Raw genomic sequence first — 19,588 nt, 5'->3', positions numbered from 1 at the left:
GTTAGTTTATAAGATGTCACAGGACTCTGCCGCTTTTACAGATCCAGACTAACATGGCTACCCCTCTGATAAATATCTTGACTGTTTTCCATTCAATGCCACATTATCCATTTTCTATCACAATTACAGCAGCTCCCAAGCAGCCCCTAGGGCATTTTCTCAGCATATGTCCCACAGACCTGCTCATTTCATAAAGGAATCGATCAGCCCGGGCCATGCGGTCAATTTCGTGTTTATGTTCCTCCAGCAGGTCGATATCACTCTTCTCAGGAACAAACTTCAACAGCTAGAACCACAGAGACAAATCAAAAACAAGCATGAGGGATCCAGTGAGAGAGAGAGAGACACACCCACGGAGATGGAGTGCGAGACTGCGTGCAAGAGAGTGAGTGAATTGTTGTGCTACTGTGAGAAAGAGCAGCTCTGATTCCCCCAAGTGACTGTAATGTCAGAGCAATGCAGCTGTGGCTACAAGAGTGAGCATGTTAAAACATCTGCTTGCTGTTCTGCCTTTATTCTCCCTCACTGACCTCATTAGATACTTTTTAGTTCCAGTGAGTCTTTCCCATTTGTAACTACTAAGCACCGAATTCTTTCTAGATTTACACTGGTGTAACTGACAGCAGAACTCCTTGCATTCCCACAGCAGATTTACATTGATGTAAATGAGAGTAGAATCTGCCCCTCAAGTGTAGATTATCTATCCCACTCACCCTACAGTACCACACAAAGCCCCAACTATCTCTCTCCTCTCCTGCCCTGCTCTGCAGAAACAATAAACAATATCTAAGCCACTGTATGTATGCCCGACACAGGCTGCTATTCATGTGCTGACCTTAAAAGCTCATACTTTGACAGATTTTTGACATATCTCGTGGGAGTCGTGCTTCAATCTGGTTATAAATATTGTCATGCTTACACCCCGGCCCACGTTCACGGGGAGCAAATTGCCTGCAAGAAACACCAAGCAGTGGATCTGCTTTTCATCATTGCTCTAATATTTTATCTAAAGAAACCAACAATCTGATATTGAGACGCAAAGCAGCTGAATCTATCTGACATCAGGGGAGCCAGGCACAGGCTTGTAAAATGGTCCATCTATTATGGAGGGGTCAGAATAATAATAATACATACTTTGCACTTTTTAATGCAAGGATCTCTAAGCACTGTCCAAATACATGTAAGCATCATTACCCCCATTTCACAGATGGGAACACTCCGGCAAAGAGTGAACCAACTGCAGAATTGGTAATAGAACCAAGGTCTGCAGAGTCCCAGTTTGCTGCTCTAATCACTAAACCAGAAATGAAGGAAAGGAGAATAGTCAGCGGGGGGGAGGAGAAGAGGGGTGAACAGGAGAGAGGAAGTAGAAATTAAGAGAAAGAAAAACTACTAATAAAAAAAATCAACCACAGTCTCTAGATCAGGAAATTATAACGTAATCGAAAAAACTTACTAAACCAAACTCTTCAAGGTGTGACTCCATCAAAATCAGTGGAGTTACACTACGGAGGCATTTGGCACATTGGGCAAAATTCTCCTCTTTTACACAAGCACAGTTATGTCTCAGGGCCAAATTCAGATCTACTATAAGCGGAGGCATTCCCAGTGAAGTTGACTGAGCTGCATCCACTTATCCTAGGTCTTAAATGGGCCCAATGAGCTGCTCCAAGAGGAGGAAACTGGCCCATTATCCTTAGACCAACCATTGTATGAAGTAATTGTGATTCTTCTCACCTGCTCCAGCATATCTTTGGCCAGGTCTTCTTGTTCATCCATCTTCAAGATCGCCCGTTTGATTTCATCATTGGACAGCTTCAACCTTTCAATAGTGTTAATACTGCCCCATTAGTAATTTGAGGAATACAAAAAGCCCCCCAAGAAAGCACAAGGCATAAAATGCCACATTGACAGCTTCCAACACAGGGCCTCCTATGAGACTCTCCCCCATCCTCGGCTTTGCTAGTCTAAAGAAGTCAGTCGCCTTCTTTAAGATGATCTAACCAATTCTGGTGTACAAAGACTTTCCAGATCATACTTTTTTCTCCTCTTCAGCTAATCAAAGCCACATCAAAAGCAGGAGGAGAACAACAATCAGCTCCTCATAGATCAGAATTCCTTTTATCTTCCCTCATCACAGACACCTTCCTTTTCAAATACTTTTACTGTTCACACCCTGAATCTACATACTATTGAATCCAACTATGAACTTAAACTTCACCTCTGGGAATATTAAAGCATCTCCAAGGCCATTGAGTAATGGTTCTGAATGGATCAGGGAATAGGTTTCCCTTCTTGATCAGGGAATAGGTTTGTTTTGGACAAGAGAATCGGTTTTGCTTGAGAAATTCACCGTGCCAGCATTCACAGCTGAGAAGGGTATTGATAGCATGAATTTAGGCCCCCCTCAGCAGTGCTAGCCACTTCAAGATAGGAGCTCCTGTGCTAGATGGACAAGGTGGTAAAATTATCCTCCTCCTCCTCCTCTCTCCAGCCTCTGCCCTCTTCTTTAGAGGTCTGCAGTTAATTAGGCAATCAGTTATAGCAAAACAAGCAGGGCTCAGTGAATTGATCAAAGAGTCTTTTCACCTCTAGGTCACCAGTTCAAATCCAATGCAGACTAGCAGCCATCAAAACTTGTTATCATCTAATGGCTCCCAGAGGCTTGTCTGAAATGGGTTTGGTGGTCCACAATCCAGTGGACCAATGACATCCTCATTGGTTGTTCCAAGATGGAACGGACCACAAAGGGAACTGCCATCTTACTCCCGAAGAAAATCTCTACATCAGGGGTGAAGCCTACAGGCAAGGCAAGGCGGAGGGGTGCGAGGGGAAGAGGAGAAGCTTTTGTGCAGAAAGGACTTCAGTCTCCATGGACTTTCCCCAATCAATGCATTACTTAACATTTAGCAGGGGGGAAAAAAAAGCAAAAATAAATGAGTCATGGGGTTGATGAATGCAGCAGAATATTTTTGTCTTCTGTGCTGAGAAACATCACGGTAACATTTCATGCTGCTATTGCCATTTGGATGGGATCACATTTTTGGAACTATGCAAAAGCAAATGTAAATGTTTTATTTTTACAGACAGGAAATATTACTAAATCTGAGAAATTTAAATCATTTTAATGTTGCCGAATATAACAAACAGCTGGGAACTAAAATATGAATCAGCAGACATTCAAAAGTTTTTCAAAAATTATGCCTCCTAACTAGCTTCAGCTATGCTGTTCCCAACTATTCTTCCAGTTGGTTTTAGAAATGAAGCTATAGTAGAAATGATGCACAGGGCCAACTGCCAGCACAAAAGGTAAGGAAACTAGATTTCCATACAAGGCATACAGTTGAGCCACAGTTGGAAGAGATGGGAGGATTAACAGGCTTGGAAATGAAAGGTTGGAAAAAACATTTTACTTCTAAGTTACCAGGTTGATTCAAGCTCAACTCAACACAGGGAGAACTGGGTGAAATTCTATGGCCTGCATTAAACTAGAGCTCAGACTAGACGATCTAATGGTCTGACCCCTTCTTCTCTCAAAATCTGTCTTAAAATCTGTGAGTTTATGAACTTGCTAGTGATCAAAAACCCGTTAATCTGATGGCTGAAGAGCCGAATGTGAAATAATTTGGTGGGTCTCTGCCTACTTCCTAGCAGATTGTGGCTATATAAATGTTATGGTTGTGTTTTTCTTGGGACTGCACCTTTATATTTCTAGGAGACTGCTCTCTGCAGGAGGTATGTGCCATATTGAGAGGCAGAGATCCTGCAGACTGTTGCAGAGGAGACCCGCACACCATGCTCTCACATGGAAACCTAACTGTCTTTAGTCTGATTTTCACCTTGACCTAGAATAGAAAATTCAGGCAGAGAGGATATGGAAAAACATAGCATTCATTACCTAGACGATCCTGTCCAACTGGCATTAGTTTAAACAAGGGGCCAGAAACTGAACAGACAGGTTTGAGGTACATTGGCAAAGCTCATGTTGCTGCTGGTCACTCTAATCTATTCTGTGACCTAAATGAAGACTTCAGTTTCCAACTCCATTGACCTAGCACCTTTCATCAGCACCAAAATCATTTCATGCATCTTTTGTTCAAAAATATTTGAGCGCCCCAAAACGACAGATAGCTACATAAACACGGATCTTTTGGATGTAGCTAGGCCCAACTACGAGCAGGAAAATATCTGGCTTGGTTGATCCAGTCCACATTAGAGAGTGCCATAAAGCTTGCCCAATCATCTGCAGGGAGGCAGTTGAGCTTGGTCACTTGCAAGCCTGTAATGGGGTCATGAAGACTGCAAGTAGGCATCCCAGACTATTACAGATGCTATTAAATCTGATAGAAGGGTCTCATCAAAATGGGGTTTATTTTTCTGTTAGGGCAGTAACTGCTTGTAATTCTTGAAATGTTAGCAGCACAAACATGGATTCCCACTGTTAGAAGCCAGCTGAACAACTGGCCCAAAGGGTTGTTAATCAAATGATCCTCGTTATATTTTCAAAACTCCTCATCAGCCCTGCAGTAGATCTGAAAATCTCCAACAGTAACGTGAAACAGATGTGTTGCATTTAAACAGAAACAGGTGAACTGATTAAACAGGAACCTAAAGCAGATGCATAAAATCTTTCCATTCAAGACTGAATAGAGGTTTCCCTGGCATGTGGTGGAGACACCAAATTGAAGTGTAATTATGGCCCAAAAAGTGACACTGAAGAAATTACAGCTCAGCATTGGAGAGCTATTCTCCAACATCAGTGACTTTCTTACCAACTCTCAAGAGCCAAAGATTATTTATCCAACTGCCACAGTCCTCCAGACTCCAAATGGCATGTGTAATTCCAGCCACGTCCTCTCTGCTTCATATATCTTCACTGACAACAGAGATCTTGGCCTCAAACCCAGCTGGTGACATGTGACTTAAAAGGGAATGCAGCACCCTCTTCTTCAGCTACAATAGGCTTTGTCTGTAGTGAGGACAGTGCCTAAACCTGCATTCAATCCTGCCCCAACCTTGGTCAGATGGAAAAGGACCTAAAGAGCACTGGAGGGAATCCCACCCTCTTCTCTCCATACCCCCGCCCCCACCGCACGGTGGTGGAGCAAGGACACCCAACTGCTTGTGGCTTCTTCTCGTGGCATTAAAGCTGAACAATTACCAAATAGCTTCCCTCCCTCCATCCCCTCTGGACAGATAAATAATCCCTATTGACTCGGCAGAGTAATTCATCACTAATCTCCCCAGGACACCTCGGCTGATTTAACGCCAGCTTCACTTGAAGACTTCAAGTGGCTTATTGTTTGGTCCTCTCAGAGAAAGATGTCTGCCTGACTCAGAACATGCCCGGGAGACATGCCATCATTTTGCATCAATCTCCCTTACAGACATCCAGCACTTTCTCATTTTTCTTCCTTAAAGATATCCATTGATTCAAGCTGGTGTCACCCCTTCCCCCTCCGCTGCAAGACCAACACAGTATACCCGTCATTCATCAGCCAACTCACTCCAGAAAGGAAAGAGTAACTCAGTTTACTGCTCCACTCCTGGGCAAGTGCTGTTAGGTCTTGCTCATCTTTCACAGAAGTGCAGTCACCTCCTGCCAAGGTACCATGAAGTTATTCAAAGTACGTTAACTTTTCCTACCAAGAGGATGTCATTCCCACTCTTCCTCTCTCCCTGGAAAAAGAAATCTCTCATCTTTGACCAAGATAGTTTACCTTTTCAAAAAGGATTCTTGTGGCTCTTGTGACAGGAACTGGGATTGGCAGCCCTGGAGGCCGACAAGCTTTTTTCACTCACAGGAAAGGTATAGCAGCATTGAACTCCGCCTCCACACACACATTCTCACATGCCCCATTGAATCCTGACCCAGAGAGATGGCTGTAGGGTAAGAAGGAAGCTCATGCTCGATGGCCTACCTGATCCTGGCCTTTACTGAAACTACCAGCCAAGGCTGGCACATGGTATGTTTTTGGGATGCGGCTATTTGTCTTAAAGAAAATGGAATGACTCCCCCTCCCTCACAACAGCCATTCGATAATAGTGCCTGCTATTCACTGCCAAACCAGGCTGGATTGAACTGGTGGCCACATCCCATGACTGATCCCCTGAGCTATCCCTATAATACACAGGAGTAAGCTAAATTGATGCACTGGTATAAGCCTGCGTATGAGTGTCCACACACATACAGCTGCACCGGTTTATCATCATATCTTTTGTTAGGCCAGTTAGACCAACTTCTGGGTGCAGACTAATCTTCCCAGTTACATGGAGAGAAATTCCTAAATGCCTTCACTGCACTTTGCTTACAGAGAAGCGTCACTCCTCTATAACTGGGCTCCAGTGAGCTATTTCCAGACAGAGGTTAATTACTTCCTTCCAGGAAGATGGTCACCCCACTGGTTCCCTACTCAAGAAGGGACATGCTCACTACCCTGTGATGGGAGGGACAAGGAGAAAACTTTTGGCTCCCTTTCACACTCAGGCCGATCTCAAGTGGCGCATGCAGAGGGGCTGAGCTAGTCTTGCTACTACTTCCCCCAGCAGGGAGTGACAACACAACCTTCAAGAGCCACCTTCTCTCCCAGCTGCCAGCACAGCCTGCCGGAGGTGACGAGAGATGATACTATCACTGCTGGGTGATGCAGTTGTCATGGCAGAGAGGAGGGGCTAGGAGTGCTCTGGGGGCAGCAGTTCCACACCCAGTCCTCTCAATGTCTGGACTGAAGGGGTTGGAAGTGCTGAGAAGGCAGTACCATGTGGCAGACGGATGTGATACCCAACCCGAGAGTATGTCTACACTGCAACAGAAGATGCGCTGCATGGCCATAGGTGGGCTGGAACTGCTGACTTGGGCTTGCAGGGCACGGGCTGTGGCACTAAAATTTGCAGGGTAGATGTTTGGGTTGGGCTGGAACTCGGGCTCGGAGACCCACCTCCCCTCACAGGGTTTTTAGAGCCTGGCCTCCAGCCCGAGTCCAAACATCTGCAGTTCACCTCAGTTACACCTGGGTGTGTCTCTATCTATGGCACTTCTGTCGGACTCATCATTGTTCCTGTTCTCTGGGGATGGGCACTGCTGACCAATTCCTGCGCAGGAGCAACAGGCATGAATGGCCCATTTGCATGCAATAGTCCCTATGGAAGTGTCTTTGCCAAGGCCTGAGCTAGGGCAGCTGATGAGTGGCACACAAGTACATGCTTTCAGTACAACGCTCCCTTATTGCAAATAACGTTTTTCATACTAACTGCCCATGTCCATACTGAGTCACAGAGATAAATAATATAAGACGCCTGCCTGCACAGGACAAACACTGCATGGACTTGTGCAAGGACACCATATTAAAAGCAGGGAATCTGACGCTAGGAACAGACAGAGAGAAAAGGTATAGGCAAAAAAAGAGCAGAGAAATTTCCAGCTGAGAGCTGAAAAGAGGTGGAGAGTTGATGAGGTCCAGAGGGACAGTCGAGCAGTTCCAGGCCACAGAAGTCTGACCAGAGACTTCTGACCTGGTGGAAACTGGGGATATTGGGAATATCATGAGGGAGGCTGATTTCTGATGTGGCAGAAACTGGGGCATGTCAGAAACACCCTGGAAGAGGCTGTCCTTGGACCTGGTGGGAGCCGGGACACACCAGAGAGAGTTGGTCCTGTGACCTGGCTCAAACGGGACGTACTGGAAGCACTATGCGAGAAACTGACCTTGTGAAACATTCAGAGCAGCATTTTGGATGCTTATCTGAGCCCTTTACAGTTGGCTTATAGCTATCTGACAGGGACTAGAGCTTGGATCTAGACTCATCAGGCTCCACAACATGAGACTTGCACCCACTGCACTGGAAAAAACACCAACGTTTCAGTGATAGTAAATGGCCTGGAAAAAAAAAGTTCTCACGAGGAAGAGGACAAGAAGGAAGGTGACACTGAAGGACATTTACCAACTAATTTCCATGTCAACGGAAATCAACTAGCATTCCAATTTTCGTCCCTTTTAATTTATCCCAGTTAATCCCTTCTGCCATAGTCTTGTTAAATATGAGAGAGAGAAGTGTGAGGGTGTGTGTGAGAGGGGTGTGTGTGTGTGTGTGAGGGGGGGCTGTGTGTGAGTGAGTGCTATTTCCCACTCCCGCTAGGGTTTGGCTCGTTGGGCCCTATGAAATATGAGCTCTGCCTGATCCTTTCTAACACAGTGTTAGTAAAACAAAATAATTCGAGTAGTGGAAAAAACCTCATACAGCTATTTTACTTTAAAGGACACGACAGTTTAGTGTAAACAAAGGGGGAATAAACTACAGGGATGTATGCACAGCTACAGGCAATTGGAAACAGCTGTTGGAAAGCACTGCAGCAACCTGAGAGTCGGAGCTGCAGCTTTGGATTTTAGGATTGCACCAATGCACTCTGTTTGCTGAGCATTTTTTTTTTAAACCAAAAACACTGATTGCACGTGCCTGCGTGTGCATAAGATGCATTGCAAAGAGGGCAGGGAAAGCAACATGCTCATGAATGCCGATCCCCTTCCCTGATTGGAGAATTTCATTTTCAAAGGCTTGGTGGAGGCTGGGAAGGAAGGAAACAGCAAAGGCACGATAAAATCCCTTTTAATTATTGTCTGCAATCAACCTGAAAAAGCCACATGCTGCACTTGGAAGTAAATCTGACTATAGCCCGAGGAGCAGAAAGGCATGAATTTAAAGGAACCTCTTGCCCAAAGATTTTTGCTTCTTTTGTTTTAAGTGGGTATTGTGAGGTTGGGAGGAGACTATGGAGCTGTGAATTCTAAATAAAATAACTTTTTGGGGCGGGGAACATTGTTAGGTCCTTACTCCGCCTTTACTCAGAGAAAGCACCCATTGTCCGTTATAAAATTTTTATTTTCTAGGCTATTTAATGCACATGGAAAATGCTGGGTTGATAGCTCTGGAGATGAGTATTTCCTAGTTGCACAGAACACACCGCAAGCTTCCCCTGCTACTGCTCTATCCACTAGGTTCAAATCTGACCTCCTCAAAGAAAGAAATGAGAGTTCATTCTCCATGACCCATTCAGTCCTTGGCCTCTCTATTAAGACAAGGGGCTCAGAATGTCTTTTGCTGTGGGCACCACTTATCTCGAGATGTTGTTAATGGGGAACAGGTCCCCAGTTTGAATCCAAACTGAATCAGTAGCTACTCAAAATCATGCTCATTTGAGGACAGTTTGGTGGACCATGTGAAATGAGCTGATGACTCTCAGCCTAATTCCTAGAATACAAGTGTCCACATCTCAGAACCATTCCCTAAGGCCCATTTGCTAGCAGTTGGGGAAGAGAAGACGACAAGGCCTGGAGAATGACCTCTGCTCTCACTCTCTCAGAGAATTCCCCCAGGTCAGGTGTGAGGTACATGAGCAGAGCAGAACAAGGGATGGGGGAAAAGCTAGCGCCCAAGCTGTCCTTGTTCTTTGGACAGAAACACAGATTCAGTCCCTGGAGCTTCACCCTGGTGCCTTTAACCAGGTTACAGTGAACTTAAGCGTGTGAAAAAGAAAGATGCGCAAACAACCCAAATCTCTTGTCGACAACCCAAGTAACAGGCTCTCACCTTGGGATCCTTCCCCATCACTATAATATACATTCCACATGCTTAAGAGAACTAATCTGGGACCCAGATACATCAGCAGATCTGTCCAATGGAATGAAAATCCTAAACAACCCCCTGCCAGCTACCAATGACGTGCACAGGCAACTATTGCAGACAGAAAACTGTAAACCAACCCCTTTCACTGGGAATGTGGGGGCAGAGAGTGTCTTGCTGACAGGCCGACTAATGTCACCTAAGAAGCATAATGAGAACCTCAGTGGGTTTCACCAAGCAATGGAAAGAACGGGCTCCATTTCTGCTAGCTGCAGCTTTGCGTTTAATGGTTAGCTTTCGGGGGGGGGGGGGTTCTCACACTTATTAACCTGCACTTCCTGCTGAGCAATGGAATGATTTTTTCTGAGTGCTGCCCCAAAAGCTATCTCCACCCCAGTTGTTGACGCTCCTCTCCTCTCTTGTAGCAAGGGGAGTCTCCTTGTGCAGAGCTTAGTGCTGAGCCAGACCTGTTTAGCAACAGACCTGCAGCCTAGTCTAGAATGGTTGGCAAAGGACATGCAAGGTGTGCATATAGCCCAGATACACAGCATATGAGGACACAAAGGTCATTGCAGGAGGATATGGAGGATGCAAAAGCACCTGCTGGCCCTTAACAGCTAAAGGCACAAGTAACAAACACTTATTCCTGAGTGTCTCTCACATTCGCTGCCTTCCCCACAAAGGCAATTAAAAAAAAAAAAAAAGGCCAGGGGGAGGATGCGGGGGAAGAGAGGCTGAAGATAGATATATTGGATCTGCCAGCATCCTTCAGGTGTCTGGTGTGCTCCCAAAGGGTTTCTCAGAGCAATATGCAAAGAAGAATGTAACAGAAAAACTGCTGCCAAATGACACATATGGCGCACAGTGTGCACCATTATGGGACAGCCCACGTACTGTTGGCTGCACAGTGGCCACATTCCCCACACACACACTTGTTTGTGTGCGTTTATGGCAGTTGAGAGTCTATCTACTTGCCTGTGTTTCGATATAGATCTGTGGAGTGCCTGTGTTTTGGATTGCCAGGTGTTTGCAAACCTGTAAATGCATTGGGGCCTCCAGGAGTGGATGCAATTCCACATAGGCAGACACTCGTCTCATCTGGGTGTGGATACATCTGCGTGCATGTGCAGGTGTCCACGGTTGATCTCAGTGAGTATTTGGATGTCTGTGTTGGATCTATCTTTGCCTCTACACACATGAACCATGCTATACACCGTGAGTTCATAGCTACTATACTTACTTGGAGAGGAGAATGACGCAATTCTGAGCCCTTCGGCCATCAATAACAGAAAGCTCTTTAACCTTCCGTGTGGACAAGTATAGGTCCTCAGTTGAGCCCATCTCTTTCTACAAGTAACCAGACAGAAAAAATAATCAATGCCCTGTTTTTGCTTCCTCTTCTCTCTAGCCAACACCCACAGAATAAACCAAGTATATTGGGCAACAGCCCAGCCTAACCCACTAGCGCTGAACTTGTGGGGAGATTAATCCAGGAGGCAGAATAGGAGATAGGAAGTGCCAGAAATCAATTTCTAAAGGAGGAGGGACTCAGACAGATTTCCCCCCCGCAATTCACTAGTCAAACAAATGCTGATCATCATTAGCTGTGCAGGATCATCCTAACTTTCAGGCATTGGACCTGATTCTGATCTCACTCCATCATAAATCAGGAGTAACTATCAACAGTATTACATTGGTGTAACATTAATATGAGAGCAGAACCGGGTGCATTATGGTGCAGTGCAGTTGCGTGTGTATATCCCCAGGAACACAGGTCTATTCAGAAGCCTGAACAGCCTCCAGGAGGAAGTGCCTGCAGTAGAGGTTGCCCAGCAGTGTGGAAAGGTTGCATCCCAGTTGGATAAGAGTCCTTATATTGTCTCTTAACTATTGAATTCACCATTGGAACACAGGCCTGCCAAATTCTCATTGAGAGAGGGATGCCAAGAAACACACAAACGACATGATGAGCGGAATTCCCTGGAGTCACTCAGCTGTACTCGCCACACAAAAATGGGAATCAATGCCCAGTGGATGTTCAGCAGGAGCATTCCCCGTGGTGTCTCAGAGCCAGATTCTCCAGCCCACCGAGGCCAGAAACTGACCCGGGAGAATTCCCCCTTGGGGAAATCTCTACAGGTATGACACTGGCAGAGGCAGCATAACCATCTCTGATGTCCGCTGCCCTCCAGACCCCAGCGTAAGGAAAAGGAAAGGGTTGAGTCAGGGGCAGGAAGGGGCATGCTGGAGCAGGTTAGCACTAGCCCTGATCCTCCACTGGAGTCAGGTCTGTTAGGGAGCTTATGCCAGCTGCAGAGTAGCCCTTCCCTGCAGCTCTAGCTTCTGCAGGGCAGCAGAGGATAAGAGAGCTGCAACCAGCACCCTGCAGTTGTCATTGTCCACTAGTAATGGCGAATTAACCAGGACTTGAGACACAAAGATGCTTAGTGAGTCTGTTCTCCTCTCAAAGGGCTTGTATGACTCTGAATATGGCTAATGGAAACTGTGCACAGGCATGTCTAGAACAGACCTCTTTAAAACTTTTCATCTCCAAACTACTTAAAGGCCCTAGTTAGTACTCTCACATAGCAGAGAAATAACTGATGTGCCTATTTTCCAGATAGCCATAAGGATAAGGCTCCCATCAGGAGTATTTCCCTTATGCTTTTGTGAAAATCCCAACCTAAGAAACTTGCCTTGGGGAGTTGTTTCTACCACACAACCTTAACCCTTATTGTCCCTTAACATGCTGAAAAATAATGAGCTGACCACAACCATATATCTGCTTCCCCTGGTGGCCAAGGTTCTTATAGGACTTTCTGGGAAGGGACTTGGTGACCAGGACTCACTATAGGACAGTGGGGCCTGAAATGCAGAACAAAACCATTTTTGAAAGCTATGCCTTCCTCTGAAGTGTTCTCTACTCTGATTTTATTTAAGGTGGCCATAGTGCGATGAGTAGACAAGGGAGCCTGAACTTCTTCACCTCACTCGCACACAATTCTGTCTCTCCTCCTGGTCTTTGAGGACTATGAGACTCCCAAATAAGGTGGACTGAACCAGACCCCTCTCTCATCTACCTTCTCAATTGCCCTGAAGGGTCACTGTCAAATGACCTTAAGCCTCCTTCCCAACTCAAGCTTCAGCATCATCTTCCTGCCCCACAGACAGAAACCTTTCTTTATTGACTCTTTTGTGGCTGGTGAAGGGGACCTGAAGTGATAGGCCTGGAGACTGAAGTAATCTCCAAAGCAGGTGTGGGCAGGTCAGTGTAAACTTTCCCCACAGTGCCCTACCGTGGTGTGTCACACACTGAACTGCAGAAAGCATTGCTAGGGTTGAGAAGGAGTTCATATTCTGGGTCCCATTTGTTCCTTGGGCTCTCTGCTAAAAACGGTCAAGAAGGGGACCAATGAGGGCAAGCTGCACTGATGGGGTTTCCATGATGCGGTCACCTGTCCATAGAAACCAGACCGAGACCTCCACATTTTATACAGTTGAGTGAAAGGATGACGCTTGTGTTCAGCTTCCTCCCACCCCAGATAAATGCAAGAAGGGGAGCTCCTTGTACCTCCTCCCCACCCAGGCAGGAGCTGTTGAAAAAAAATTGAGCATTAGATGAGCACAGGGCCCCTTATTTGCATGGTGCTCTCTGTTGCCTTTGGTCTGCATGCCACAGGAGAATCTTGCAAGCCAATAGTTTGTTTTTTAGGAGGCAGACAGTGGTACTCACCTGCTTACAGGAGGAGGGGTTAGTTAGCAGGTCCTATGCAGGCAGCAGCCGCAAATAACAGAGAAGGAAACATGCCAAACATTAGCCACGGAGATAAAGATACCAAGTTTAACAAAGAGGCAGATTTTAGCCATACACAGTTTTCTAAGAGAATAAAATTATTTGCAAATAACATAGGCCTAGATTGTGAAAAGGTATTTAAGCACTGCCCTGCTCATGAAAAGTCAATGGTACTTGAGCTTGCAATGCTGAGTGGAGCAACACCTCGATACCTTTGAAAATCTAGGCCACAGTCCTTATCCAAAGAGCTGCCAAGGTTAACACTCCAGGCTCTGTTCTCCTCTCCTTATGCATGTACATAGCTCCCCATTATTAATCATAACTCATTGTGCTTCTAGAGCAACTTCCATCCAAGCATCTCAAGGCATTTTACAAACACTAAATAATTAAAGGCTCATGACACCCTTCTGCATTTGGTATTGTCCCCATTTTATAGACAGGCAAACTAAATCACAGAGAGCTCAAGTGATTTAGTCAACATCATACAAACAGTCAGTGGTAGAGTCCAGGAGAGGAGTCCAAGAGACCTGCCTCTCAGTCCAATGCTCATTCACTGGACACAACACTGCTTCTGCCCACAGCACCAGCAGGAGATACACGGGCCAAGGGAGAGGAGAACAGATCCTTTCGTCTTTAAAAATGAAGCAGTTTAACAAATGAAACTGGAAAAATATATTAAGACCATGTTAATAGCAGCAAAAGAAAGAAATGACTTATTTACAGGCTCACTTTCTCTTTCAAATGCAAAAAAGAGCAGAGATCTACTTTGACATTTTTCTTCACAGATATTTGGATGAAGTTTAAAAGTCATGAACTCATGAAAAGTCAAGAGTAAACACATAGTTGGCCAGAGTGGAGTATTTCCAACAATAAAAAGGAAGAAAAGACCAAGTGTGAATCAACTGGAAAAGTTCTGATCAGATTTTAATTCATGAGGAACTTTGGTTGCTTGGCTTTAAAAAAAATGGTGAGGACTTATTGATTGGAATCCAGTTTGTATTGGGATGCATGTAGATGAAAGAAGAAATATTATTTAAAGAAACAAAGGAATATTTAAAGAAAAAATGTGTAAAACTGAAGCCAAAGCTGGAATACAGTCAATAACCTTTAGTACAAAAACATACTACGGTATTCTACACTAGTATATCTTACATCAGTGATACTGCAGTGTCTGGGGCTGTTATAAAGTACTATAGTATTTTTATAAGGTTCAAAAGGACCATTTTTAGACTCCTGGAGGTCATTCTCAGAGGATGGCTCCATTCCAGTGGGAAGGGGTTAGGGTCAGGTTGGATTATGGTTGAACAGGCCAAACTGCTTTTCAGTGGTTGGTAATGCAGCCATAAATATTATGTTTCTAACTAAGAGTTGGCAGACAAGGACAGCCTTGGCTTTAGATTCTGGGGCCCAAAGGAGGCAAGACTTTGGAAGGTCTTTCCTAGTGATGAAGCTCCAATGTTTACATCTTGATGTCATGTGTTGATGCAACACCACTGCATTGTGATGGTGTCTTGCTGCTGTTATGGCTGCTAACACGTACAGATGGCAACTGCCTATTTCGGCACTGATTCAGGGTTCCCCTCACAGCTGTGGTTATTGCAAATGCCTAAAGCCAGCCATGGACAAGGAATGAATTTCATGTACTTTAGTCTTAGCAAATTGGATTCTTATTGCGGAGTAAATTCCTCAGGAGGATATTTTGAGGGTCTTTTCTCATGCAAATCTGCCTATTCTGAACATCCCAAAATTAGGACAGTTCTGGTCAGTCTTTAGGCCACGAAAGCTTATGCTCAAATAAATTTGTTAGTCTCTAAGGTGCCACAAGTAACCCTTGTCTTTTTGTTGATACAGATTAACACGACTACCACTCTGAAATCAGTAATCCTAGCAACCCCACTGAAATGTCAAGGTATTTGCAGGGTCAGAATGAGGATCAAAGTGCAACATTCCCATCATATACTGGAACCTCAAAAGCTTCCAAGTTGGGATGCTCATCTAGACATCTTTGGGTTAGCAAATTGGAAGAGTTCTGCTAAAACTGCTTTTATGATGACTGGAGATATGATACCCAGGTTAGTTCTTTCACTGGAACCAGTTTGCCTAATAATAGAAGTCTGATACCTAGTGTAGACTCAGTGGTGCCGGCTAAAGATGGAAGGGAAGCCTGGACTAAAGTCCTTAAGTTTGTGCCATTAAATCAGACTATGCAAGTTATTTTAGTATGTTTATAATTTTAATATAATTTATATGTTTAGCACTGGATGAAGAATTAAACAGACGAGAGAAGAGTGAGAGAACAAAGCCAGCTAAGTTTACTTGGTAATTCTGCAGCACTATAGGGGGCAATGTTTAAGCATCAAAATAGCTTCTAGCTATCATTTCTCTGTGTGTGTCTTCAAACTCAGGAGCAATGGCCTGATTCTACAGTGTTGCAAGGAAGTTTCCCTGAACACATTCCAAACGCTAGAGAAATCTGGGGGAGGGAAGGAGGTAGAAGTACAGTCCCATTCCTGCTGAATCTCATTCCTGGGAAGCAGACAGATTGCAGGTGACTCGCTTTCCAAGAATAGGAGGAGGGGAAAAAAGACCTTCTAATAAATGGCTGCTGTTAAAGTATGATGTTAGTGTCATAATCTGTAACTTGGACAGATTCTGTAACTCAGCCAGTTTGGCCAATATGTTGTTTGGAAAAAAGAGAAAGCAAAACACAGCTAATTCTGGTCACATAGCTCAATACTCTGTAGCTGCCCAGAGTTTTACCCTGGAGGAATAAGGAGGAAAAAAAGATAGAAAGAGATTAGGAACACTGAATACAAAGTTCAAGAGCTTTACAGAAGCTAGCTGCTGCTCAGATCAAAATCAGAACATTACCTGCTGGGATCTGTAGTATCCAAGGGCTACACATTTGGATTAAATATCAAGGCAACAGCATGCTGTACTTTGGCCAACAGTTCCCCACCCACCTCCCCACTCTTGTGCTTTTCTAGGGAGCACCAAACTCTCAAGCAGAAGTAGCCCCCTATTGGTTTCCCCGCATCCCCACTAGTGCCAGTGAAGGGTCCAGTCACTAATGTGTCCCATCCTGATCCAGAGTCTCAGAAAACTCAAGACCTGCAATGCTGGGGGAAAAGAGCCCCTCCCTTACCTGGTGTCTTTGATAAGCAGAGAACATTTTTTCAAAATCCTCCAGATCCAGCACCCTGAAAGCCTTTAAGTCATCAATTTCATGCCAGATTGTGCCATGGATCTTCTCCTACAATCCAAAGAGAAAATCATATGTTCAGGAGACAAATCACAGTGAAAATCTGTAGCTAAGCACACCCAATTCCAGCAAGGCAGACCCAGCTATTGTATTGACTTGGCACAGCACAGGATGCTGCTGTCATTTTGGGGAAATGTTTTGTTTCTGGAAGACGTCGGAGAGTTTTCTAGTCCAAAGAGAAACATTAATACAACTTAATGGGGCTGGTTTTTTAACCTAGGCATTTTGAAATTTGCATTACATCAATCCCCCTTTAAAAATGCCACTTTCCAAGACTAGAATACATCATCGCAGATACCACTGAAGATCCCATGGGGACATTTCCTTCCAATAATGGCAATTGCTGCAGATGAACATGGTCATGTTGTAACAGAGGTTGTCATCATAAGAAGGAAATGTAGCAAGGACTCTAATGTGTGGGAAATCCCAGACAAAATTCTCTCCAGCTGCAGATTTCACAAGACCTTGCTGCAAACCTTAAGTGGGTGTGGAATACACCCTGAACGGTATCAAGGAGTCTTCAAGGTTTTCCCCCCAAGTGACTCTCTCACAATCTTTAAAGGCAAATCATCTCCTATTGGATGGGCTCCCCTGTCCTCACCAGAAGATACCCACAGCTCTCAAACAGATGTGATCTGTATCCCAACCTCTCAAACCACAGCACTGACAGTCACAATGGTGAAGGCAGCTCAACGTATGGCAGACTTCCCCTGTCCGGTAGGTGGTTAGCATGAAAGAGGGAGTCACCAACACGGCTGGGGGGCGGGGGGGCAGAAGCCTTCTCACAACTACATGCTCTACGATCCCTCACTCTCAGATCTTGGGAAACAGGCCAGTCCTTGCTTACAGTCAGACCCCCAACCTGAAGCAAATACTTACCAGCAACCGCACACCAAAAACACTAACCCAGGAACCTATCCTTGCAACAAAGCCCGTTGCCAATTGTGTGCACATATCTATTCAAGGGACACCATCATAGGGCCTAATCACATTAGCCACACTATCAGAGGCTTGTTCACCTGCACATCTACCAATGTGATATATGCCATCATGTGCCAGCAATGCCCCTCTGCCATGTACATTGGCCAAACCAGACAGTCTCTACGTAAAAGAATAAATGGACAAAAATCAGACGTCAAGAATTATAACATTCAAAACCCAGTCAGAGAACACTTCAATCTCCCTGGTCACTCGATTACAGACCTAAAAGTCGCAATATTACAACAAAAAAAACCCTTCAAAATCAGACTCCAACGAGACACTGCTGAATTGGAATTAATTTGCAAACTGGACACCATTAAATTAGGCTTGAATAAAGACTGGAAGTGGATGGGTCATTACACAAAGTAAAACTATTTCCCCGTGCTATTTCCCCCACACCACTGTTACTCACACCTTCTTGTCAACTGTTGGAAATGGGCCATCCTGATTATCACTACAAAAGGTTTTTTCTCCTGCTGATAATAGCTCACCTTAATTGATCACTCTTGTTATAGTGGGTATGGCAACACCCATTTTTTCATGTTGTGTGTATGTGTGTGTGTGTGTAGATATCTTCCTACTGTATTTTCCACTGAATGCATCCGATGAAGTGGATTTTATCCCACAAAAGCTTATGCTCAAATACATTTGTTAGTCTCTAAGATGCCACAAGTACTCCTCGTTCTTTATGCTCTCCACTGGCACTGGAACAAGGGAGATTTTGAAAGCCTTTGAATTTTAAGGCCAGCTGCCATTCTAAGCTAGGAAAAGGATTTTGTTGTTTCTTGCAGTCACAAGAGAGGCACCATGGACTGAACAGCCCCTGGAGACTGAAATACCTTCTCCTCCCCAAATGTTGTCCCTCCAGGGCAATGTGAGTGCAATAGCACCCTGTTGACGTGAAAAAAGATCAGACTACATAGAAAGATAGAAATATAAAAGGGACTGGGGGAAGTCTTGGAGGTGAAGGCGCTGCAGAACAGCCCAGCAAGGGCGTCTTGCGTACAGGAAGTAAGGAAAGCCAATGAAACTGCCCCCAACAGGCTCTAACTCTGAAGTACCTAAGGTTCACCCACGCAGCAAAGTGTGTTAACATGTCATTATAGGAACAGGTTCCACTTCCCATTCACACTCCTTAGAGGAATAAGAGAAATGTTGTAAGCCACAAGGCTCAAGGAAGCAGGAAAAACAGCTGATGTGGGGACCAAAAAAAAGCTGGGGGGGGGGGGGAAGCAGGCACTGAAGTGTCTGGAGGAAATTCCTAACAAGGTGAGAAGGTGCAAAGCAAAACAAACACCCTTCCTCTCTTGATGCATAAACAGAGGGAGGAAAAGCACTGTGGGTGAGGGTCATCACAGCCCTTGAAACCTTCCTGTATGGAGTAGAACCCAGAATCTAACAGGCTCACCAATAGTTTTGTGACTTTTTCCTTGTGGCTAGAAGGATCATGGGAGGGAGGCAATTCTCAGTGGATTTCTGATCTGCCTGGGAAAAACAACTACAAAGGGAGCATCACCCCAGTCACCTGCTTCCCCAGAAAAAAATAAAAAAGCAAAACAGAAAGTTACCCCTACTTCTTCTGATTTCAGAAGACATTCATACCAGGTCTGGGCTCATCCAAGCTGGTTTGCCCATCTCTTGGTTTTATACTACATGAACCTATAAAGACACATCCAAGGCTGGGACAGTCTGTATGTCATGAACAAAAGAACTTCAATCCCAGACAGCCCAGCTTAAGTGTTGAAAAAGTATACCACAGAGCAGTTGAGGAAGCCATTCTGCAGAGAGGTGGGGGCAGAACAGCAGAACACTGAGGGCACACACGGAGTGGCTCTCCCTTCCATTCTTGTGTTGAGACTGACCCTTGAAAAGCTGCAGAGGGCTGCTAGACTATTTCTTCTGCTGTGCTCTTGCTGCTTGGCTGATAGCTTCTT

General features: G+C 44.9%; 1 protein-coding gene across 5 annotated transcripts in view; it reads right to left on the bottom strand.

Annotated features, from left to right (window-relative positions):
- Positions 1–19,588, bottom strand: part of DAAM2 (dishevelled associated activator of morphogenesis 2) — a 243,607-nt gene that overhangs the window by 31,340 nt on the left and 192,679 nt on the right. For 4 of the 5 annotated variants that reach the window (XM_084623282.1, XM_084623281.1, XM_084623283.1 and 1 more), the window contains 5 exons: positions 16,557–16,664; positions 13,352–13,384; positions 10,859–10,965; positions 1,738–1,822; positions 180–286 (listed from right to left, as the gene is read on the bottom strand). In XM_084623282.1, coding sequence (XP_084479408.1) covers positions 180–286; positions 1,738–1,822; positions 10,859–10,965; positions 13,352–13,384; positions 16,557–16,664 — 440 coding nt within the window. The remainder of the gene's footprint in view (positions 1–179; positions 287–1,737; positions 1,823–10,858; positions 10,966–13,351; positions 13,385–16,556; positions 16,665–19,588) is intronic. The other variant, XM_084623284.1, reaches the window with a different exon arrangement.

The sequence above is a fragment of the Lepidochelys olivacea genome (genome assembly GCF_965140295.1).
Source record: "Lepidochelys olivacea isolate rLepOli2 genome assembly, chromosome: 3".
NCBI lineage: Eukaryota > Metazoa > Chordata > Testudines > Cheloniidae > Lepidochelys > Lepidochelys olivacea.
This window is presented reverse-complemented; position numbering and strand designations above follow the sequence as displayed.